General features: G+C 40.5%; 3 protein-coding genes and 1 non-coding gene across 4 annotated transcripts; 3 read left to right on the top strand and 1 right to left on the bottom strand.

Moving 5' to 3' along the window:
* Positions 1-5,655: 5,655 nt before the first annotated feature.
* On the top strand, positions 5,656-9,633 carry LOC125593346. The gene is made up of 2 exons (XM_048769854.1): positions 5,656-6,092; positions 9,019-9,633. The coding sequence occupies exons 1-2, from the start codon at positions 5,909-5,911 to the stop codon at positions 9,519-9,521; spliced, it is 687 nt and encodes a 228-aa protein (XP_048625811.1). The 5' UTR covers positions 5,656-5,908; the 3' UTR covers positions 9,522-9,633.
* Positions 9,634-15,641: 6,008 nt separating this feature from the next.
* LOC125592621 lies at positions 15,642-17,421 on the top strand. The gene is made up of 3 exons (XM_048767940.1): positions 15,642-15,789; positions 15,882-16,796; positions 16,844-17,421. The coding sequence occupies exons 1-3, from the start codon at positions 15,642-15,644 to the stop codon at positions 17,419-17,421; spliced, it is 1,641 nt and encodes a 546-aa protein (XP_048623897.1).
* Positions 15,880-15,987, bottom strand: LOC125593617. The gene has a single exon (XR_007329517.1). It is a non-coding gene; the product is annotated as a small nucleolar RNA R71 (small nucleolar RNA).
* Positions 17,422-19,487: 2,066 nt separating the features above from the next.
* Positions 19,488-20,365, top strand: LOC125592620. The gene is made up of 2 exons (XM_048767939.1): positions 19,488-19,831; positions 19,873-20,365. Exons 1-2 carry the CDS (start codon positions 19,488-19,490, stop codon positions 20,363-20,365), a joined length of 837 nt encoding a protein of 278 aa, XP_048623896.1.
* Positions 20,366-21,187: the final 822 nt, after the last annotated feature.

Here is a 21,187-nt window from a genome sequence, read left to right as displayed (position 1 = left end):
TGGATGTTCTTCAGAGAGACCAAGGAGACTGAAGAGGACATTAGGAAAATGTTCCATGTGGCCAGAGATAAGATGAAGAATAAGATTACACTGAAGAAAAAGAGTGATCCTGGGCAGTTTGCAATACCATGTCTGGTGAAGGGTATTGAGTTCCCACATGCCTTATGCGACACAAGAGCATCAGTCAGCATTCTACCTACAGTTATGGCAGACCATCTAGGTATGAAGGTAAAACCTTCCAAGGAATCGTTCACTTTTGTGGATTGTTCTCAGAGGAACTCAAGAGAGATTGTCAGAGACCTTGAGTTGCAGATTGGTAAAGCCCTAGTTCCAGTAGGTTTCCATGTCTTGGATATCAAGCTAAACTGGAACTCGTCTCTATTGCTTGGAAGAGCTTTCTTATCAACAGTACGAGCAATATGCACCATGCAAACCAACCAGTTGTGCCTGGCGCTCATAGACCCGCACGTCCACTATGATATAATTCCAGTCATAAAGCCACATACGTCCTCCAGAAGAATCGATGATCCATGACTCATAGCAGCATGTAACTGTGGAGCTGAGTACGAGACTGAGTATTCCGCATCGATCGAAACTCACACCCCCACATCGATCGACAGTGCCAATCAGAAATCGATCGCCAATCACCTCGAAGAATCGATCGACAGTAGTCCAGACGATTGGGAGAATGACTACTACAATCCCAATTTTACAGTAGACACTGCAACACCATCAGATGGAGCTAAACTGAATACAGAGGAGTATGATGAGGATTACGAGGAGGAACGAGCTACCGAGTATATAAGTATTCATGCTGAGGAAGATAGACTTCTCCACCATTCATATGGGATAAGGAATGCGACGTCGATCGACAGAACCATCCCAACATTGATCGACACTTATCATGACCAGACACAAAGTACACAAGCATCGACCGACATTTCCATCTACACATTGATCGACAATGGAGTCGACCATAAAAAAGAAGGAAACTATTCAATTAGCAGTTGGGCAGATGATCAGTATCACGAGAGCTATGCCGTAGAAACATCATATCATGAGCCATGAGCATAAAATATTTTCATGCAACAACGCAACACTCCAGAACACCAGAAGAGAGTTACAAACAAGTTCTATGACACAGCTGTTGGAGTAGATGATCGTTTCAAGCTAAAGTATCGACAACATACTCGACCGTCTATCGACATTAGAGTCCCAACATCGATAGACAGACGCCCAGAGTTTGGAAAAAGAGCCTACGACCGTGCTGGAATAAGGAGATTCCATTGGGAACAGAATGATGAGTATGGAGTCTATAGGGATGATCATGAACATGCGCGAGGTGTAGATGGACACATCATCCATGTATCCAAGGATGATATCAGAAATCTTCTGGAAAGAGCCTCAATGGATGAGCACAACTACATATGTCTTCCAGAACATGCAAGGTCATTCACAGACCAAGCTGGTACCAGAAATCTACACCAAAGATGAGATAAATGAGATGCTTTATGGAATCTGTGGAGCTCAGGAAAAGAATGAAGAGGACTTTCAGATGAAGCTTGATGGTGTCTAATACCCACTGAATGATAGCATTATTTGGTTGACTACATGGATGGTGGAGATGAGGCAAGACATAGCCAGCATGTAGATACAACGTGCGGCCGAAACAACTACACCAGCATCGATCGACAGAAACAGCTCACCATCGATCAACGATGACCCGTCACAATCAAATCCAATGAATTCTCGACCATATTCTTACACCAGAGCAGAGGTTGATCAGATGGTAGAAGAGATCTACATAACTCCGGGAGCAACAGAAGACAAGCTTGACAAGAGATGTGATGACATATATTTCCCCTGGGACATCACCATCAGTTCTTTGACTTCTCAGACAGAAGCAATGAAAAGGGAGATAGTGGAAACTGAGAGATATATCGCAAGTCGTCCAGACTCATCGACATCGATCGGTAATGGCATCCAAATATCGACCGACAGTCACAGAAGAACATCGATCGATGAAGCCACACCAACAGACCGAGGACAGTTAGTAACAAAGGTGTCATCAGATATGTCTGATACAATCAACCATGATGAGGAGAGATCAGATGACACATACGCCACACTTGTGAAACATCAGTTCGAACTTGAAAGTCTTAGAGACAGATTGCAGAATATAGAGAATACAACTGCAACAATGAAAGACAAATGGCGCATAGGAGATGTGGCAATGAGAGACTTCACTAGTACATGGTTCAACAAGAGCAGAGAAGAGCTAGAAACTTTATTCCCAGCAAGTACTTGCTTTCCACATTACTAGCCAAATTACCTCAAAAGTCAAGCTAAATGACTATAACAAAGCGCTGAGTGGGGGTAACCCACTATTACGTAATTTTAATTGGTTTTCATTAGTTTAGTACTTATGTTAGTTTTTGAATTTTTGCAGGTCTTAAATAAAAAGATCCGAGTAGACGATTGTCAAGAATATCGACCGACGAGACCATCAAAGCTTGATTCATGGAAGCATGTCCAGTCTTGGTCAATGATCTTGTAATAAAAGCAGATTTTGACTGAGAGAGAAATTAGTAGAGAGAGAGGAAATGAACTCTTATTTACCTGCAGGTCCAGTACTTGTTTGAGCATCCTTGCATCATGTGATCGATACTCCCAAGGTAAAGCCTACACTTACATATATGCAAGAAAATGAGGTTGGTAGAGGGGATTGTCAGACAGAATTTACTAAGTTGTTGACTAGGTGAATTTGGTTGCTAGACTAGGATATGGTATAGTGTGCTTCTGAGATTAGGATTTTCTAAGGTGATGATTTTGAGTTTTAAATCTGTGAGTCCCTGCTGTTTTCAAACCTCTTTCAGAGAGATTGCATATATGTTTTGCTTGAGGACAAGCAAAAAGGTAAGTCTGGGGGAGTTGATAGGTCATGGATTTTAACCACTTTTAGCCATGGTTTGTAAGTGTTTTAATAACTAATTATTATGTTTTAGAGTCTATTTAGTATATTTATATGATCAGGAGTGATTTGGAAGTAAGTGATGATTTTGGAGATAATTGGAGAGAGCATCCGAGCTGACCATCGAGCAAGACCAATGGTCGACACTTAGAGATAATAATCGATCGATGCACACCCTGTGACATCGATTAACAGCGAAGCGCGCAGAAGCCCGTTTGGTTCCAGCCGACTTAGAGCCCAAGACTTCACCAATTTACAAGATTACCCCTGATGAGTTTTTAACCTAATATTTATTGTTTGCCAAAGTGTTTTAGGCAAAGTGTGCTTTCTTGTTTTTTGTTTTCACAGCAAAACGTTTTCTAGGATTTTAGTTGAGTTGGAGAGAAGATCCAAAGAGATTTGTGATTGAAACTCCATTATTTATGTATTATATATCTATGCAGTTTTTATACCTTATTATTGTTATGCATTTCTTGGCTATGTCTGGGTAGTTCTATTGTTAGATTTAGGGTTCAAATGGGTTATGAGGGATTAACCCCAACTATAGATTGCTAAGTTGTGATATTCATCATTAGGATTGTCATTAATGCATGTTTCTAGTTTAGCTAGGTAGAAACTTGAACTAGGAGTTGTAGGCGCAAGTTAACACTTGAATCTCACCCTGAATCTGTCCTAATTGATCTAGGATTGTTAGAGTAAGGCGAAAACCTGATCTAGTAATCCTAGTAAGCATTATTCAACCCGCGCGTAAAGCTTGACTAAGAGCGTGTCGATCTATTTTCCTGTAGAATAATCGATCGATGGAGCAAAAGGTATATCGATCGATATTCCTCTAGAATCATCGATCGACACTTATATCTGGTCAATATACAAACCTAAAAAGCAAATGCCGATCGATTAGTTCATAAGCGATTGAGCTCTATAATATCATGCATATAACTATTATGCATCTGTAGGATTATAATTCTGTTACATGAATAGAAACCCTAAGTCTAGCTATTTCATTTAAGTGCCAAAAACTCAATCAAACCAATCGAGCAACTACCTTGCTCACAACCTGCTATTTACATTTAAACATAATCAACCTACCTTAATCACTCTGATTAGATTTATTAGGTTCCCTAGCTCCTTGTGGATTTGATCCCTAGGTACTACAATTGCACCTCTTATTTGAGAGAGTAATTCATTCCTTAGGGTAATTTGAGTGAGATCAGTCAGCTATCCTTTCACTACTCCCGTTCAAAACGGATGTGTAACCAAAAAATTAAGTGCATTTTGGTGATAAAGTTAGTCAAATCAATATTTTAAACATTTCCATATACCCAAACCGAGATATTATAATTCAACACCTCTCACAAAATGCAACGTCCTCGTTGCGCCTCAAGATCGTTACCCATGTTAGTGTGAGCCTACAAATGACTCCACACTCGTCTAGGTTCGGCTCAGATACTACTTGTAACGATCCGGCCGCCATGGTGATTGGCCTCCCACGCCTGTCCACTCGGCTAGTGGAGTTTATTCCGTGCGACGGGCGGTGCATTAATTTTTCGGAGGCTCGAAAGACTTGGTTGCGGTCTGCAATCAACACATGACTTTCTCCGCGTTTTGATCTCACTTACATAATATCACAAATTACTTTCCGATAGGTCATCCAACCACACTTAATTCAGCAGTTTATATAAACTTGTGACGGAAAAGATAAATACACTTAAGTGATATAGATAACCAAACCAATTATTTTTTAAGATTTTCCATATACTACTGGGATGTTACACTTTTTTTATTAATCAATCAGAGTTACATAGTTGAGGATAGCATTAATATATCAGCATCTAGGACCTGGTGTTCTTACTCAATTTTTAATTTGCTTACAATAAGTTCCACAATAATTTGTAAATAACCATATTTTTTGAAAGTTTCAATCATTTTGATATTTAAACAAAACAGAGTACCCTCGTTTTATTTATATCCCTAAAAGTCTATATAGCTTAATCGCTTATGAAAATTCTATTTTGTGTAGGTCAACATCATTTTTGCAATTTTTGAAAAGAAATTCATGAAATTTTCTAAACTTGACTTTTTCTCAGAACAGTTTCATATTGTTTTTGTATAATACTTTTGATCTCCCAACGTTCTTGAACGGGTCCAAGTCCACTACTCGCATGTGCTTCTTCCCCTTCCATCTCTCTCTCTCCGTCTCAAAATTTCTTTTATCTCAGAGATGCTTCGATGGGCCCATTTAACTGCAGGGATTCTCTCCATTGTCATCCTGTTTTCACTCCTCGCGGTCTTCCTCCGCCGCTGGTGCTGTCTCCGGAGATCAGAGGACTCCACTGCCCATAACACGTCTAGCCCTATTCGGCGGGATAGCTTTCAGGCTAGAATCTCCAAACTCCACCAAACCAGCCTCAGTCACCAGTTAGATATATCCGACATGAAACGCAGAGGAAGTATAAACAATTCTTGCGTCTCACGTAGGGCCACGGGCGGATTGCCATCAAAATCTGGTCTATTTATCTGGACAGACCATCCTGCTTTGGTGACAGAAGCGGTAGAGAATGGGTGGACAGGGTTCGGATTCGCTGTCCATACATCAACTCGTTTGGTGATTGCAGCCTCTCCGCGACCTGCTCTTCTAGGGCTTTCCACGACAGCAGGGAGCGATGATCCTGGTGTAGTGATCACATGGGAAGTTTCAAACGGTTCCGAGGATTTCACACAGAAGATCAAGTTTAATCAAGTATTTAGAGAGACAGTTAACGGGAAAAACCCATTGATGCTTCTCCGAGCAGCTCTACCGCTTCCCGGACCACAACTCATATGCTCTGCTTTTCCACAGGAGGCTTACTTTGAAATCACACTTCTGGAGATCATTGGCCGCCGCGGTGTTATTAGTAACGTATGCAGTGACCTTGCATCAGTAGAAGGTGAAAAACTATGTTGTTCAAGAGCCAAGGACCGAAACCCGTGACAAGAAAAAAAAGGGATGGGGAAAATGAAGAAGCCATTTTGTCTCTAGGACTAGGGACTGGTGGTTCCGTTGAGCTCAGCGAGGCACAACTGCCCGGAAAATTCCCCGCTTCTATTGGATTTCAATCGGATGGCGCTGTATATCTTGATGGTATGTGGCATTCGTTTTTTTTTAATTATTTACTCTCATGATAGTAAAATTACAAAGGAAAAAAATAAATCAAAACTACAGCAGAAATTTAAACTGCACGTAGAGTGAGAAGTACAAAAAAATTAGTAAAAGGAACCAAAAATTGCCGTCCTTTGAGAACTTAATTTTGTTAGTGAGAAATGGTGACCACTAAGGAATATAAAGTCGTGGTCACAATGAATATAAAAGTCGTCCTTCGTTCCACATCACCAAGAATTCTCATTTTTAACAAAAAAAAATACGGCGACCTTCCTGAGAAATGAATAGAAAAAAAATATAAAAGAATAAAATAGCAAGAATAAAAAAAAACGGAAGTTCCTTTTCAAAATTTAGAAGAAATGATTTTGTTCTTTATTTCTCTACATGGATAAAAAAAGGCAAATCTCCAAAATAGCACCATTCTAAGTTTATATCACAAAAATATCACTCAAAAACTAAAATGACCAAAATAGCACATTTCTAAGTTTATCCTTTGAAAATTTTAATTTTTTTTATTTTTCAAAATTTGAAATCTTATCCCCAAAACCTCATTTCTCAACTCTAAACCCTAAACCCTAAACTCTAAACCCTAAACCCTAAACCCTAAACTCTAAACCCCTAAACCCTAAATCCTAAACCCCACCCTCTAACTCTAAACCCTAAGTTTGTGACTTTTGATAAAACATTAAGTACTATTTTTGTGACTTTTGACCTTGAGTGCTAGTTTGGGAACATAAACTTGATTTAGTGCTATTTTTATCTTTTTCTCATAAAAAAATGGGATACAAAAATTATTCCTTGTAAATAATAATCTTTTTTAGAAAAGTTTGGGAATGCATTGTTGCTCGTCATTCCTTAGTCACCATTTATACCCATAATATCACACCTCATTGCTTCCGTTGACCTTAAACCAACAACTGTATTTATCAACTGGAATATGACCCCACTTGTGCGTGGAGCTTTTTGGCTTACTGAGGTTTATTCTATTTTTTTTTTTATTTTTATTTTTTTTTTTTTGGTAAAAATGTTAAAATGTTTATTCTGTTTTTTTTATGCTTGGTAACTTATTTTTTGGAATATTGGTAAACCCTTATTGTTCTGTTTGTTTCAAGTTTAATATTTTCGTAAAGAATAAAAGATGGTATCTTGTTCAAAACAAAACAAAACACAATAATAAAAGATTGATTAAAAATAAATATTATTTTTTTTCTTTGTTTCCCCTAGGGTAGTAAAACCCTAAAAATCAAATGAAAGGCGAATGGATTAGAAATAATTGTTGTTTCTAAAACCAAAAAAAAAATTATTTATCTTTTTCCTTAAAATAATAGTTATTTCTAAAAGCCTTTATCTAGCATCTTTTCAGAAAATACTGTAAGATATTCTTTGTTTGCTATTTTATATCAAGTTCATGCTAATATTAATCAATAACGAATTTACCAAATATAATTTGATTAAAATATAGGATATATGACACATACTAATACTATAATATGTAAGGATATCAAATCCACTTATTTTTATGTAATTAAACGGACGTCATATATTCCATTAATTTCCATACTCCAATTTTTCTCTAAAATTTCTAATTATTTTAGATAATCAATTTTAAAATATAATATTGTTTTGATTTACATTTTATAACGCCCAGACCGCCCACAGTTAATAGGCCACCCACATTCATTCTCTCGGTCTGTGGGTCCTATCCCGTCTGATGGGCGGTACGTTAATTTTTCTAAGATCCGGAAGTCTTGTTTACTGACCCTGCAATAACCACTTGATCTTTCCCCGTATTTTGGTCTCACTCGCGTGGTATCGCGAATTATTTCCCGATAGATCACCCATCATTTTACTACTGCAGCCCAAGCACGCTTAACGCTGAAGTTCTAAACGGATGTGTGACGGAAAAAATTAGTCAACTTTGGTGACATAGGTAGCTGAATCAATTCTCTTAAGCTTTTTCATATCACAACTTGGGATATTACAATTCACCCCCTCTCAAAGAACGCAACGCCCTCGTTGCGCCCCACGACAGTTCTCAAGATGCCTCTCGGATCCGAACCGAGATGGCTAACCAACTCTGATACCACTTATAACATCTCGACCGTCCACGGCTAATGGGCCACCCACGCCCGCTCACTCAGCCCGTGGGCACTATCTCATTTGACGAGCGGCGCATTAATTTTTCCAATGCACGGAAGTCTTGTTTATTGACCCTGCAATTACCACCTGACATTTCTCCGTGTTTTTGCCTCACTCTCACGGTATCGCGAATAACTTCCCGATAGATCACCCATCCTTTCACTACTTCAGCTCAAGCACATTAATCCTGAAATTCTAAACAGATGTGTGAAGGAAAAGATAAGTTGTGACAACCCATCCCGCTCACTCGGAATCCGGCTCACAGCCTTGAAGGGCACCGACCCTAACCCCTCACCGTGGGAGGAAACGCCTCCACATCGACCGGTAGGTTATTGGTGCGCTTAGCGTTACTCGAACCCAAGATCTCATCCTTTAACAACACTCGTACATGATGAGTTGTCACCAATTGATATGCAGGTCAATTGGTGACAACTCGTCCAATAAGAGTGTTGTTAAAAGGTGAGATCTTGGGTTCGAGTAACGCCAGACGCACCAATAACCTACCGGTGGATGTGAATGCGTTTCTTCCCACAATGAAAAGTTAGGGCCAGTCCCTGCAAGGCTGTGAGCCTGGGGTCCTATTGAGTGGGATGAGTTGTCACATAAGTCAATATTGGTGACATATGTAGCTAAATCATTATCTTAGATATTTCGATATATCACAACTCGGTATCGTTATTTATGATCTTACAATTGCATGCTCTTATTCAAATGATCTCATATGGATACGCAAGTTAAAGTTTTAAGCATTACTCTCTGTCTGTGACAGGAATGAAGTTGGTTTGTGAATCAGAGAAACATGCGTGGGCGAAGGAAAACAAGGTTGTTGGATGTGGTTATGACCCGAGGAAGAAGAAGGTTTACTTCACAATCAACTCACACTTGGCTCACGTCATTAACTGTAAAGCAAACGAATTTGGGACACCTCTCTACCCCGTTCTTGCTTCCAATACAGAGGCCACTGTTCTTATTAACTTGGGGCAATCTCCATTTTATTATGGCCCGGCAAACGGGCAACGCACAACGAACCCGTGCCGTAGTGCTGTGGCCGGGCTTGAGGATAGCAAAGAATTGTTTTCCATTGGGAGATTAGATTCCCAGTATTTAAGAAACTTCTTCATAAACAGAGGAAATAGTGAGATGATTGCAAGCGGGAGGACCATTGTGGGACAAAGCCATAGACGTAAGTTGGACTATGACGAAGAATCCGACGCTGATCTTTTTGAAATTGCGCTAGAATTTTCTGGTAAACCAAATATTGCCAAGTTGTAGCATTTATACGAAGAACATTATCTCATCTTGAAGTGTATCCTTATTGTACAAATAATTTATGACTCCAAGTTCATCCTATTAATGATCAATTATACACTCGTATCAATCATTATTATCAATCTATCCATTTATATGAACCAATATATATTTTTTTTTTGAATTATACAGGGGTATCCTGGCTCCACATAAGTGGTCCAGACTAGTCATGTGTTGTCACGTATCGGTCCCCGGCCTCTGGTGATGCCGAAATATTAATTCCCCACTGATTGGGACTCAAATTAACCAATATATTCTTATTAACTTGTAATATCATACCTACCTCCTTGTATACTACATCATTATTGAAAACATATCAATTCATTTTTCAATGAATTAAGAACAATCATCTTCCTAAAACGATAAAAATATTTTTTTGTTCTCCAGTAAGACCTCACCATGAGTTCCTCCAAAAACATTGTATTCCAATTTCTGGTATATAATAAAATGTTTAATATAATTGATTTAGCTACATATATCATCAAAATATGTTTACCATTTGAAGAACACATCCGTTAAGAACTATAGAGTTAAGCGTGTTTGAGTTGAAGTAGTAAAAAGATGGGTGGCCTATCGGGAAGTAATTCGTGATATCGTGTGAATGAGGCCAAAGCACGGGAAAAGGTATTGTGGTGATTGTAGGGTTAGTAAACAAAATTAAAGAACCTCCAAAAAATTAACGCACCGCCCGTCGCACATGATTGAGCCTACGTGCGAGAGATCGGGCGTGGAAGGCCCATTAGCCGTGGGCAGTCGGGGTTTTACAAGTGGTATCCGAGCTCATTAACCATCTCAGTTCTTACCCGATAGGCGTCTTTAGACCAGTCATGGTGCAGCACGAGGACATTGCGCTCTAGTGAGTGGAGGTGAGTTGTAACATCCCGATTTCTCATATATGATGAAAGGTTAAAATAAAATTGATCTTGCTACATATATCATCAAAGTGTGCTTACCTTTTCGGCCACAAATCCGTTTAAAACTCCAGAATTAAGCGTGTTTGAGCAGGAATAATAGAAGGATGGGTGATTTATCGGGAAGTGATTCACGATATCTGATAGTGCTCAAATTAACCCTACATCTACTTTTACTCTCTCAAATAAGAGGTTCAATTGTACTACTTGGGGATCGAATCCACAAAGACTCTAAGATTAGAAAATAGATTTATTGTTTTCGAAATTATGCTAGACAGTAATGATATTAAGCAAGTAAATTAATAGAAGTTATTTTTTGTTTATTGATATCACTTAAATTACCATAAGGAGTGATTTGTACTCTCTCAATTAGATGTCGAGTTGTAACACTTAGGGATCGAATCCACAGAGAGCTAAGACACACAATAGACTATAAAATCAAGGTTAAGCTAGGCAATCAATATTAAAGCAGTAAATAAAGTAAGCATTGTGAACAAGACAATTGTTCGATTGGTTGAAGTTGTAATTAATGAGGAGAAAAAGTTAGACTTAAGGATTTATCAATCAAGAGATTCATTACTAAAATCAAGAATGCTAAGGGTTTAATAGATTCAATTCTAGAACTCGATTTTAATAATTAAGTAATCCAGTTTTCGTATGCAATTACTAATCAGCTGTCTAAGTCATGTGTTCCAGCTATCGCGTGCGAACAAGGAGCGAGCGTCGATCGATGCTATGGCAAGAGCGTCGATCGATGCTATGGCCAGAGCGTCGATCGATGCTTCTTCAGACAAGTGTTAATGACCTAATCAATTATGTTCAACTAGATTCCTAGACCAATTGTCATAAACACCTAGGTATCTAATTCACTCAGGGTTCGGGTTCTGTTAATCAATTGCACTTTGGTGCCTCTCAATTGTCCTATGATTCTAGGTTCAAACAATCAGTCACTCTGTCGTATTTTTCTAACTATTACATATCCTAGTATTACAAGCTACCCTGGTGTAGAATTCAATAAGCAATCCTAGCAATCCTAACAGATAATCAGTATGACATTAGGCTCATGAAATCTCTAAATCTAACAATGTGATTACTCATACATGGAAGCAATAACAAAAATCATAGTCTGAATAAATAATAGAATAGAAAGCAATAGTAAAACCAATGGAGTTCCAATCAATCTCCAAAGGAGAATTGATCTTCTCTCCAACCCTAAAACTAAGAGCAATAAATGATAGACAGCGTAGCCGTCAACAATGGCTTAGAAAACACATTAGTAGGGTTCTGAGTCGTCCAGGGATATTATGGTAACTTGTGGTAACTTCTGGGCTTAAGTTGGTCATGAATAGGCTCGGACCGCGTTCTGGCAACACGGTCAATCGACACCAAGAGTGCACCATCGATCGACATTCCATTCAACTCCTCGACAGCTCTCTCGCGAGACAGACTGGCCACTCTTCAGTAAAACAAGTATAACTTCCGATCTAACCGTTGGATTGACCTCAAAACGGTGGCATTGGAAAGATAATTAAAGTCTATATTTTGTTTCAAAAGATCGGCTCAATCGCACCATGGGAAGGTCTCCATACATATCTAAATATTGGTCACGTCGTGCAGTTCTGCACCTCAAAAGTCTCCAAAAGGTACCAAAATCACCACATTCTTCCAAAATGTATCTGAACCAGAAAACACTCTAAAAGACTCCAAGTCTTAGTAAATATATCCTAAAAAACTTATATACCATGGCTAAAAGTGGGTAAAATCCATGGTATATCAACTCCCCCAGACTTACTCTTTTGCTTGTCCTCAAGCAAAACACTCAGAGTAGTCTTTTTAAAGAGGTTTGAAAACAACAGTGACTCACACAATTTTAAACTCACTATCATCACCTCTACAATGTTGCAAGCCACATCAAATCAATCCCAACTTTAGTGGTACTTTATACACCCTATCCTAGCTGAGCAACCAAATTCATCTACCCAACAACTTAGCAAATACTGTCTGACTAACCCCTCTACTGACCTCATTTCTTACATATAAAAAAAGTTAAGGCTTTACATTGGGAGTATCTATCAAATGACACATGGACTCTTACCCCAGCAGGTATCTGAGTATACATGTAGTCTTATTATGGTTTCTTTTTTCCCTATATATCTCCCTTTTCTGAATACTTTTATCTCAATTCCGATAAACAATGATGCTGATACAGTCCATCTTATTCATCTTCTTTTTGATTTTTTTTTCTTTTCTCTCTTCTTGGCAAAGTCTAGGCGAATAGTGGGGTACTTCGGTAATGTACCTACCCCTCGCTTCCAACAATGTGTGATCATTCCTTTGAATTAGAATAGTGGGGTCATAGGTAATGTACCTACCCCTCTACATCTGAGGAAATCATCTCAATATTTTATTTTACTTTCTTTCGGGATGCCAAAGGGAGGAGAGAAGGAAACCAAAATCTCCCAGATTTTTACCTTTCAGACCTAAAGTAGGAATCCGATCCAGTGTATACCAAGCCCCAAGACAAGCAAATTAAGCTCAATTAGGTTGGAGGTCAGTTTTGGTTCCTTCAAACATTCCCAGTAAGTGTTAATAACTGGCACGTGATCCACTTTGGTATCTTTAGTACACTCTGTAGTAAGTAAATCTAAGAATGGTGCTAGAGAGTGGTTAGATAATAAGTAAAACTGAAAAAGTTCATCATCCCCTTCTTGACTCAATAAAGCTCAATAAAACACATAAAAATAAAACTCAAAATAAAACACAAAATCATTAGAATCTCCTCCAGACTTAAACAACACTGTCCTCAGTGTTATACAGTTTAGGGTATGAATGGTAACTAGGGAACGTCGATGAATAATGCATTCCCTAACGTTCCTAAAAAAATATCACCATTCACAAGGAATAAATTTTTCTTTTCATTCCCTACCATTCTTTTTTTTTGTAGAGAAATAAATAACAAAAGTATTCCTTGTTAAAATTGAGAAGAAACAACCATTCCTTTTCATTCATGTAATTTTATTCGTTTACGTTCCTTTTCTATTTGTTCCTGTTGTTTCCAGAATGGTCACCAGTCGAACCCTAAAATTGGTGGGAAAATAAATCACAAGTACTAAATTTAACAAGGAAAGTCGGTATACCTTCTTGCTGGATGTGAATGTCGATCGACACAGTTAAGTGGCGATCGATCAATTCTGTTGATGCTCTGTCAAGCGACACTGATCAGGCGTCTCACGATGCTCGTGAAGTGGTGTCGACCGACAATGATTAGGTGTCGGTCGATGCTGGTATATAACCTCTTTTCCTTGGTTCTCTTTTATATATATATATATATATAATTATACCTGAAATTAATAAAACACAAAAAATCAGTAATAAATAAAACCAAATATTTTTTTTTGCCGATGAACAGTATCTCTGCTAAAGTGTCGATCAACGTTTTTGCTACAGTGTCGCTGCTACAGTGCCTATACTACAGTGCGTTTGTGATATATGGTGTTTTTCGCACCATTGTACAAAGGATTTACAACTTGTTTTCAATGTTTTATCAAGTTAGTCCAGTCATTTTAGAGTAATTTCAGGTCTGGAGTAGGCTAAAGAGTTGAAGGAAGAAGCGTGAAGAAAGGAGTAAGAATTGGAGTCTTTTCCCACGGAACAATCATGCGGAGCAGTCTGACGGTTGATGAACAGTATCTCTGCTAAAGTGTCGATCAACGTTTTTGCTACAGTGTCGCTGCTACAGTGTCGCTGCTACAGTGCGTTTGTGATATTTTTTTGCCGATGAACAGTATCTCTACTAAAGTGTCGATCAATGTTTTTGCTACAGTGTCGCTGCTACAGTGTCGCTGCTACAGTGCGTTTGTGATATATGGTGTTTTTCGCACAATTGTACAAAGGATTAACAACTTGTTTTCAATGTTTTATCGAGTTAGTCCAGTCCTTTTAGAGTCATTTCAGGTCTGGAGTAGGCTAAAGAGTTGAAGGAAGAAGTGTGAAGAAAGGAGCAAGAATTGGAGTCTTTCCCCACGGAACAATCATGCAGAGCAGTCTGACGGTTGATCCCACTAGGAACAGCCCGGCGATTGTTCCCGACATTTATGGAAGTTTCCATATCTGTCAAAGATTTTCCCTAATCACTTATTCTCTCCTCTGAAGTCGAGGACGCCTCCGTATAAAAAGCCATCCTTATCTTTATTTTCTTTTTACGCTAGTTTTGCAAGAAGACCTAGACGGATATTTTGGATTTACAAGAAGACCGTGTAGTCGATAGCTTGATATTGAGTGAATGAGCCGAGCATCCCTAGTCAGCGAAAGTAGATACTAGGGTGCTCGGTGAACCTATCGGACTTGATCTATATTGCTTGCAGTCGATCCCTGACCCATACGAGAGTTTAGGCGTCAAGCTCGATCCGCATCAACACCCAATGAGTGATCCCAGTTCTAATTGAGTTATCCGTGTTCTAGATTGTGCTGCATTGCGCTTGAATAAATGTTTGGTTTAGCATCAACACCCGATGGGAAACCCTAGACTGGCTTCTTTTTAATATTGAATTTACTCTTTACAATCATTTACTTTACTTGCACGTCACTATTTAATTCAAACCCCACTTTTAGTTTTAGCTAAGTTGAAAACTCACAAGAATAAAGTGTAGACTGGTCCTCTGGATTGAATTTTAAATACTACAATTACAACTGTTAACTTGATAGTAGGAAAGGTTCAGTTTTAGTGTATCAAGTTTTGGCGCCGTTGCGACGGGGACCAGATATTTAACTTTATTTTTCAGTTCTATACTTAGTCTAAAACATCTAATTTGCTTTCCTCTCTTTGTTGCAGCAAATGATCCAGGTGCATGACCAATAGATATACTCGGAGCAACGCACAAGGACCATTATTCACGCTAAGCAACGAAGAGCTTGCAAGATTAGAAAGACATAACCGTCAACAACCACGGCCTACTGACATAACAATGGATGATCATGGAGGCCAGGATGATCTCACTGCTGCAATGGCACTCATGCAACAACAAATGCAGCAGATGCAACAGACCATCAATACACAGGAAGCTGCTCGCCAAGCAGCGGCTGAACTTGATGCACAGAAAGCTGAGCAACAAGGCGCTCCCATCGACAAGATTATGAGATCAAGCCTGCTTTGATCGGCCTGGTGCAGAGAAAGATGTTCAACGGCCTCGCAGCTGAAATTCCGTTAGACCACATCGCGAACTTTGAGAGAGTCTGCAACTTCTCTCGCGCAATGGAGTGCCACCAGACTACGTCAAATGCACCCTGTTCCCATTCTCTCTTGATGGGAAAGCAGCTCGCTGGTTAGCCTCTCTCCCGACTGGTACACTTACTACATGGGAACAAGTCAGAGCAGCGTTCTTAAGTCACTTCTAAACAAAGTCCAAAACCGCAGCTCAGAGGCATAAGATCTCCAATTTTAAGCAAAAGACTGACGAGCCCTTCTATGATGCTTGGGAGCGTTACAAGAAGTACCGAAGGGAATGCCCTCACCATGGGTTCGAGGACGATTACATACTGGAAGTGTTTTATGATGGAGTGAGCTATGAGTTTCGAAATGCTCTAGATTCCTCGAGTTATGGAGACTTCATGACTCAAACAACACAAGGCGCATTCGCACTGATCGAGAATATGACGTCGAGCTCACTCAACAAGAACAAGGAGAACGATCACTCTAAGACCGAGAACATCATTGATGATCTAGCGGCAAAGGTTGACCAGCTGATTAAGGGCAATCAGAGCCAAGTGTTTATCATGGAAGAAACCGCTTCAGAGAATAGTGCATCAGATGTCACACCTGACGCAGAGAACACAGTGGACGATCAACAAGAAGTGAGCTATGTCACTGGACAAGGATGGCAGTACAAGAACTACCGCCCGAACCCTAACGTGAGGAACAATGCTCACCTCTTTGTGTATCCTAAGCAAGACAAACTGGTTGACAACGCGCATAACATTCAAGGACAGAACACCGGGTATCAGAAACCGTACCAAGGAAGAACATATGTTCTGAGCCAGGCGCAGCACAACCAGTTTCAGAACCAAAAGCAGCAAACTGCTCAACAAGCCGCTCCCTCGTCTATGACTGCTCCGCAAGACGAAATGAAGGGTCTAGCGACGATGATGCAGCAATTTCTCCAGGGTCAACAAATTCAAGGGAAAGCGTTGAATCAAGTCACCATAGACATCAACTCCAGAATGAACCACATGTTCAATGACCTGAGCACCAAATATGACAATGTCACTAACCACATGAGACAGATGGACGTTCAGATCGCTCAGACAGCTGAGAGCGTCAAGAGACAGCAAGGTACTCTACCTGGAAACACCGATAAAAATCCTAAAAATGCAGTGCAGTAGCACTAAGGAGTGGAAAGAGACTACCAGATGCGATCCCTAAGAAGCTATCAGCGGAAGAGAAGGGCAAGCAAAAGGAGGGTGAGAAACCACAATCCAAAGCTGTCCCTCTATCTGACGGGGAAACGGAACAGCATGCTGAGACTGATCCGACCCCATTCACTACACCTGTCGAGTCTGTTCCTCCGCGCGAATACATTCCCAAGGTTCCATACCCTTTTCCCGCAAAGATATCTCGGAAGGATCGTGAGGAGACAAAGTGTAAGAAGATGCTAGAGGATCTAACTATCAAGTTACCTCTGATTGATGCCATCCAGATGATACCTTCTATGCAAAGTTTGATGAAAGGTCTGGTCTCCGGTAAGATAACTGGAGACAGTGAGTTATTGTTAGTTTCAAAGGAGTGCAATGCAGTGCTTCAGAACAGGCCGATTAAGAAATTGGGTGATCCAGGCAAGTTTGTTCTCTTAATACAAATTGGGAAAACGGTGTTCGCTTGTTCCCTTTGCGAGCTGGGCTCCAGTGTCAACCTCATGCCTTACTCCGTGGCAAAGCCACTGGGGTTCACAGACTTCTAACCAACAAGAATTTCCTTGGTGTTCGCGGACAGATCAGTTAAGTCACTAGTGGGTATTCTGGAAGATCTCCATGTTCGAGTAGGCAACACTTTTGTCCCAACAGATTTTGTGGTTCTAAAAGTTGAAGAAGAACCAAGAGATCCACTCATTCATGGTATTTCATCTGATTTATGCATGCATAGAATACATCTAGAAGATGAATCAATGACTTCTATAGAACATCAGAGGAGGTTAAATCCGAATCTAAAAGATGTTGTTAAGAAAGAGATAATGGAACTTCTAGAGGCTGGTGTGATCTATGCCATCTCTGACAGTAACTAGGTTAGCCCTGTTCATGTAGTTCCTAGGAAAGGTGGAATAACTGTAATAACAAATGCGAAGAATGAATTGATTCCAACTAGAACTGTAACTGGACATCGCATGTGCATTGATTTTCTCAAATTGAAAGTTGTGACTCGCAAGGATCATTTCCCACTCCCTTTCATTCATCAAATGCTTGAAAGATTGGCTAACAACCCACACTATTGCTTTCTAGATGGTTATTCAGGTTTCTTTCAGATCCCCATCCACCCAGACGATCAGGAGAAGACAACGTTCACATGCCCATACGGCACGTTTGCCTACATGAAGATGCCATTCGGCTTGTGCAATGCTCCTGCGACCTTTCAACGTTGCATGATGTCCATTTTTACTCATCTGACATAATGGAGGTTTTCATGGATGACTTTAGTGTCTATGGAATCTCTATTTCTGTCTGTTTGAGAAATTTGTGCAGGGTGTTGCAACGATGCGTGGAGAAAGATCTGGTGCTCAACTGGGAGAAGTGCCACTTCATGGTCAAGGATGAGATTGTTCTCGGACACAAGATCTCTTAGAAGGGGATCGAGGTTGACAAGGCAAGGATCGAGGTGATGATGAGCCTGCAACCACCAACCACAGTCAAGGGAATCATAATCTTCTTGGGACACGCCGGTTTCCATAGGAGGTTCATCAAGGATTTCTCAAAAATCGCAAGACCACTCACTAGGCTGCTCTGCAAGGACACCAAGTTTGAGTTCGATAGGGATTGCTTGGGTGCTTTCCACACAATAAAAGGAGCTTTGATCAGTGCCGCAATCGTTCAACCTCCAGACTGGACCTACCTTTGGAGATCATGACTGACGAAAGTGATTTCGCAGTGCTAGGACAGCGAAAAGATAAGAAACTGCACGTGATCTACTATGCGAGCAGGACAATGGACGAAGCTCAATGCCAATATGCTACGACAGAGAAGGAAATTTTAGCCATTGTCTACGCTTTCGAGAAGTTTAGGTCGTACCTAGTAGGTTCTAAGGTGATAGTACACACGGATCATGCAACCTTGAGATACCCGCTGACCAAAAAGGATGCCAAACCACCCCTACTGAGATGGATTCTCCTACTCTTGAGATCAAGGATAAGAAGGGAATTGAGAATGGAGTCACCGATCATCTGTCCAGGATGAAGATCGACGAAGCGACTGCTCTCGATGACAGTCTTCCTGAAGAGCACGTTTACACGATTGGTCTGTATGTCGAGAACAGGCAAGATACTCTTACCGCAGACTGTTCCGCAGACTATTCCGCAGACCAGGAACACTTCGTTGCTGCGATCAAGAAGAGATATTCCAATCTACCTTGGTTTGCTGAAATGGCTAATCTTTTAGCTGCGGAGAAGGAACCAGTTGAGTTTACTGGTAATGAGAAGAGGAAGTTTCTGAGGAATGCAAAACTCTACTTTTGGGATGAACCGTTCCTGTACAGACACTACAAGGATGGAGTGTTCCGATGATGTGTTCCGGAAGCTGAGATTCCAGGGATCCTACACCACTGCCATGGTTTCTCATATGCCGGACACTTTGCAGCATTCAAGACCGTCTCCAAGGTCTTGCAAGCCGGTTTCTGGGGCCCACAATGTTCCTTGATGCACAAGCTTTCATCTCCAAGTGCAAGTCATGCCAACGACAAGGGAACATCAGCAAGAGGAACGAGATACCTTAGAACTTCATATTCGAGATCGAGGTTTTCGACTATTGGGGGATAGACTTCATGGGACTATTCCCACCTTCATACAAGAACCTGTACATTATGGTCGCAGTGGATTATGTCTCAAAGTGGGTGGAGGCAATCGCCAGCCCCACTAATGATGCGCGTGTTGTGACCAAGATGTTCAAATCTATCATCTTTCCAAGGTTTGGAGTACCTAGGGTGGTCATAAGCGATGGAGGCACCTACTTCATCAATAAGGTCTTCCAAGGCCTCTTGAAAAAGAAAGGTGTCAAGCATAAAGTTGCAACCGCATATCACCCTCAAACAAGTGGCCAAGTGGAAGTGTCTAATAGAGAGATCAAGAGCATCTTGCAGAAAACAGTCGGCACTACACGCAAGGACTGGTCTCTCAAATTAGATGATGCACTAGGGGCCTATAGAACAGCCTTCAGACGCCACTAGGGACCACTCCATATCACCTGGTCTATGGCAAGGCTTGTCATCTCCATGTGGAACTAGAGTACAAGGCGACATGGGCTGTCAAACTGCTCAACTTCGATATCAAATCAGCCAAGGAGAGGCACTCCATCCAGATTCACGAGCTAGAAGAGATCATGCATATGGCTTATGAGAGCACAAAGATCTACAAAGAAAAGACCAAGGCATATCATGACAAGCAGATCATCAGCAGAAGCTTTGAACCGAATGATCAGGTCCTGCTCTTCAACACCAGGCTGAAGCTGTTCCCAGGAAAGCTGAAGTCAAGATGGTCTGGGCCGTTCACCATCAAGGAGGTCCGGCCATATGGAGCAGTTGTGTTGCTGGACACAAACGGAGGAGAGTTTGTTGTTAATGGACAGCGTCTCAAGCCATACCTTGCTGAAACAACAATCGCAGACGGTGAAGAAATTCCCTTTAGCGATCCCTCCACAGCCTAATCGGCTAATTAAAGTCAAGCTAGTGACTTAAATCGAGCGCTTGGTGGGAGGCAACCCACTGGTAAGTGTAAATATGTTTTTCCCTTCAATATTTATGTAGTTTGTTTTGAATTTTTGCTTCAGAAAAAATAAAACCGAAGTTTTCCGGAGGAACAATCCAAAGACTGTTCTCACTGGAGAACAATTGTTCCCTCAGGTAAGTCTTCGGACCCAAAAAAAAAAAAATTAAAAACAAAAAAGTAGAAGAGGAAGCGTTTAGGGTTTGCCTATTTAAGGCCATCCCACTCCACTTCCCCACTTAGCCCCACTCGCCGCAAACTCCTCTCCCTTAAGAGATAGAACCCTAAGCCAAACTCTTTAATCTCTCAATCAATTCTCACTCTTTTTTATTGTAATATCTTGGAATTTCGAGTTCAATCTATTTTTGCAGTCACCTCTCTCAACCGAACAAGGTAACGAATCGACAACTCCCACAATCGCGCATGCAAATCTCGATTTGTGGTCCTCTCTCTTTTTCTTTCTTCTCGCGCTGTTCAATCAGTTCTAGTTAGCAACATCTTTGAATGAACACATCCTAGGTTGCTAGATTGATAGAAGAATCAAACTGAGAAAGAGTATGAACCGCCTTGTTTTGAATTTTGAATGTGACTTAGCAATAGAAACCCGACCGTTCGCATACTCGCTATTGAGGTGTTCGCTTGAGGATGTTGATTGATCTACTGATTTGGTTAACGTTTATGATGAATCGCAGAAAATTGTTATTCATGTTATAGTTGGGTTGTTTGGGAATTGAATGGACTTGAGTTTAATTGAGAATGGGTA

This window comes from Brassica napus, chromosome C9 (genome assembly GCF_020379485.1).
Source record: "Brassica napus cultivar Da-Ae chromosome C9, Da-Ae, whole genome shotgun sequence".
NCBI classification, from domain to species: Eukaryota; Viridiplantae; Streptophyta; class Magnoliopsida; order Brassicales; family Brassicaceae; genus Brassica; species Brassica napus.
This window is presented reverse-complemented; position numbering and strand designations above follow the sequence as displayed.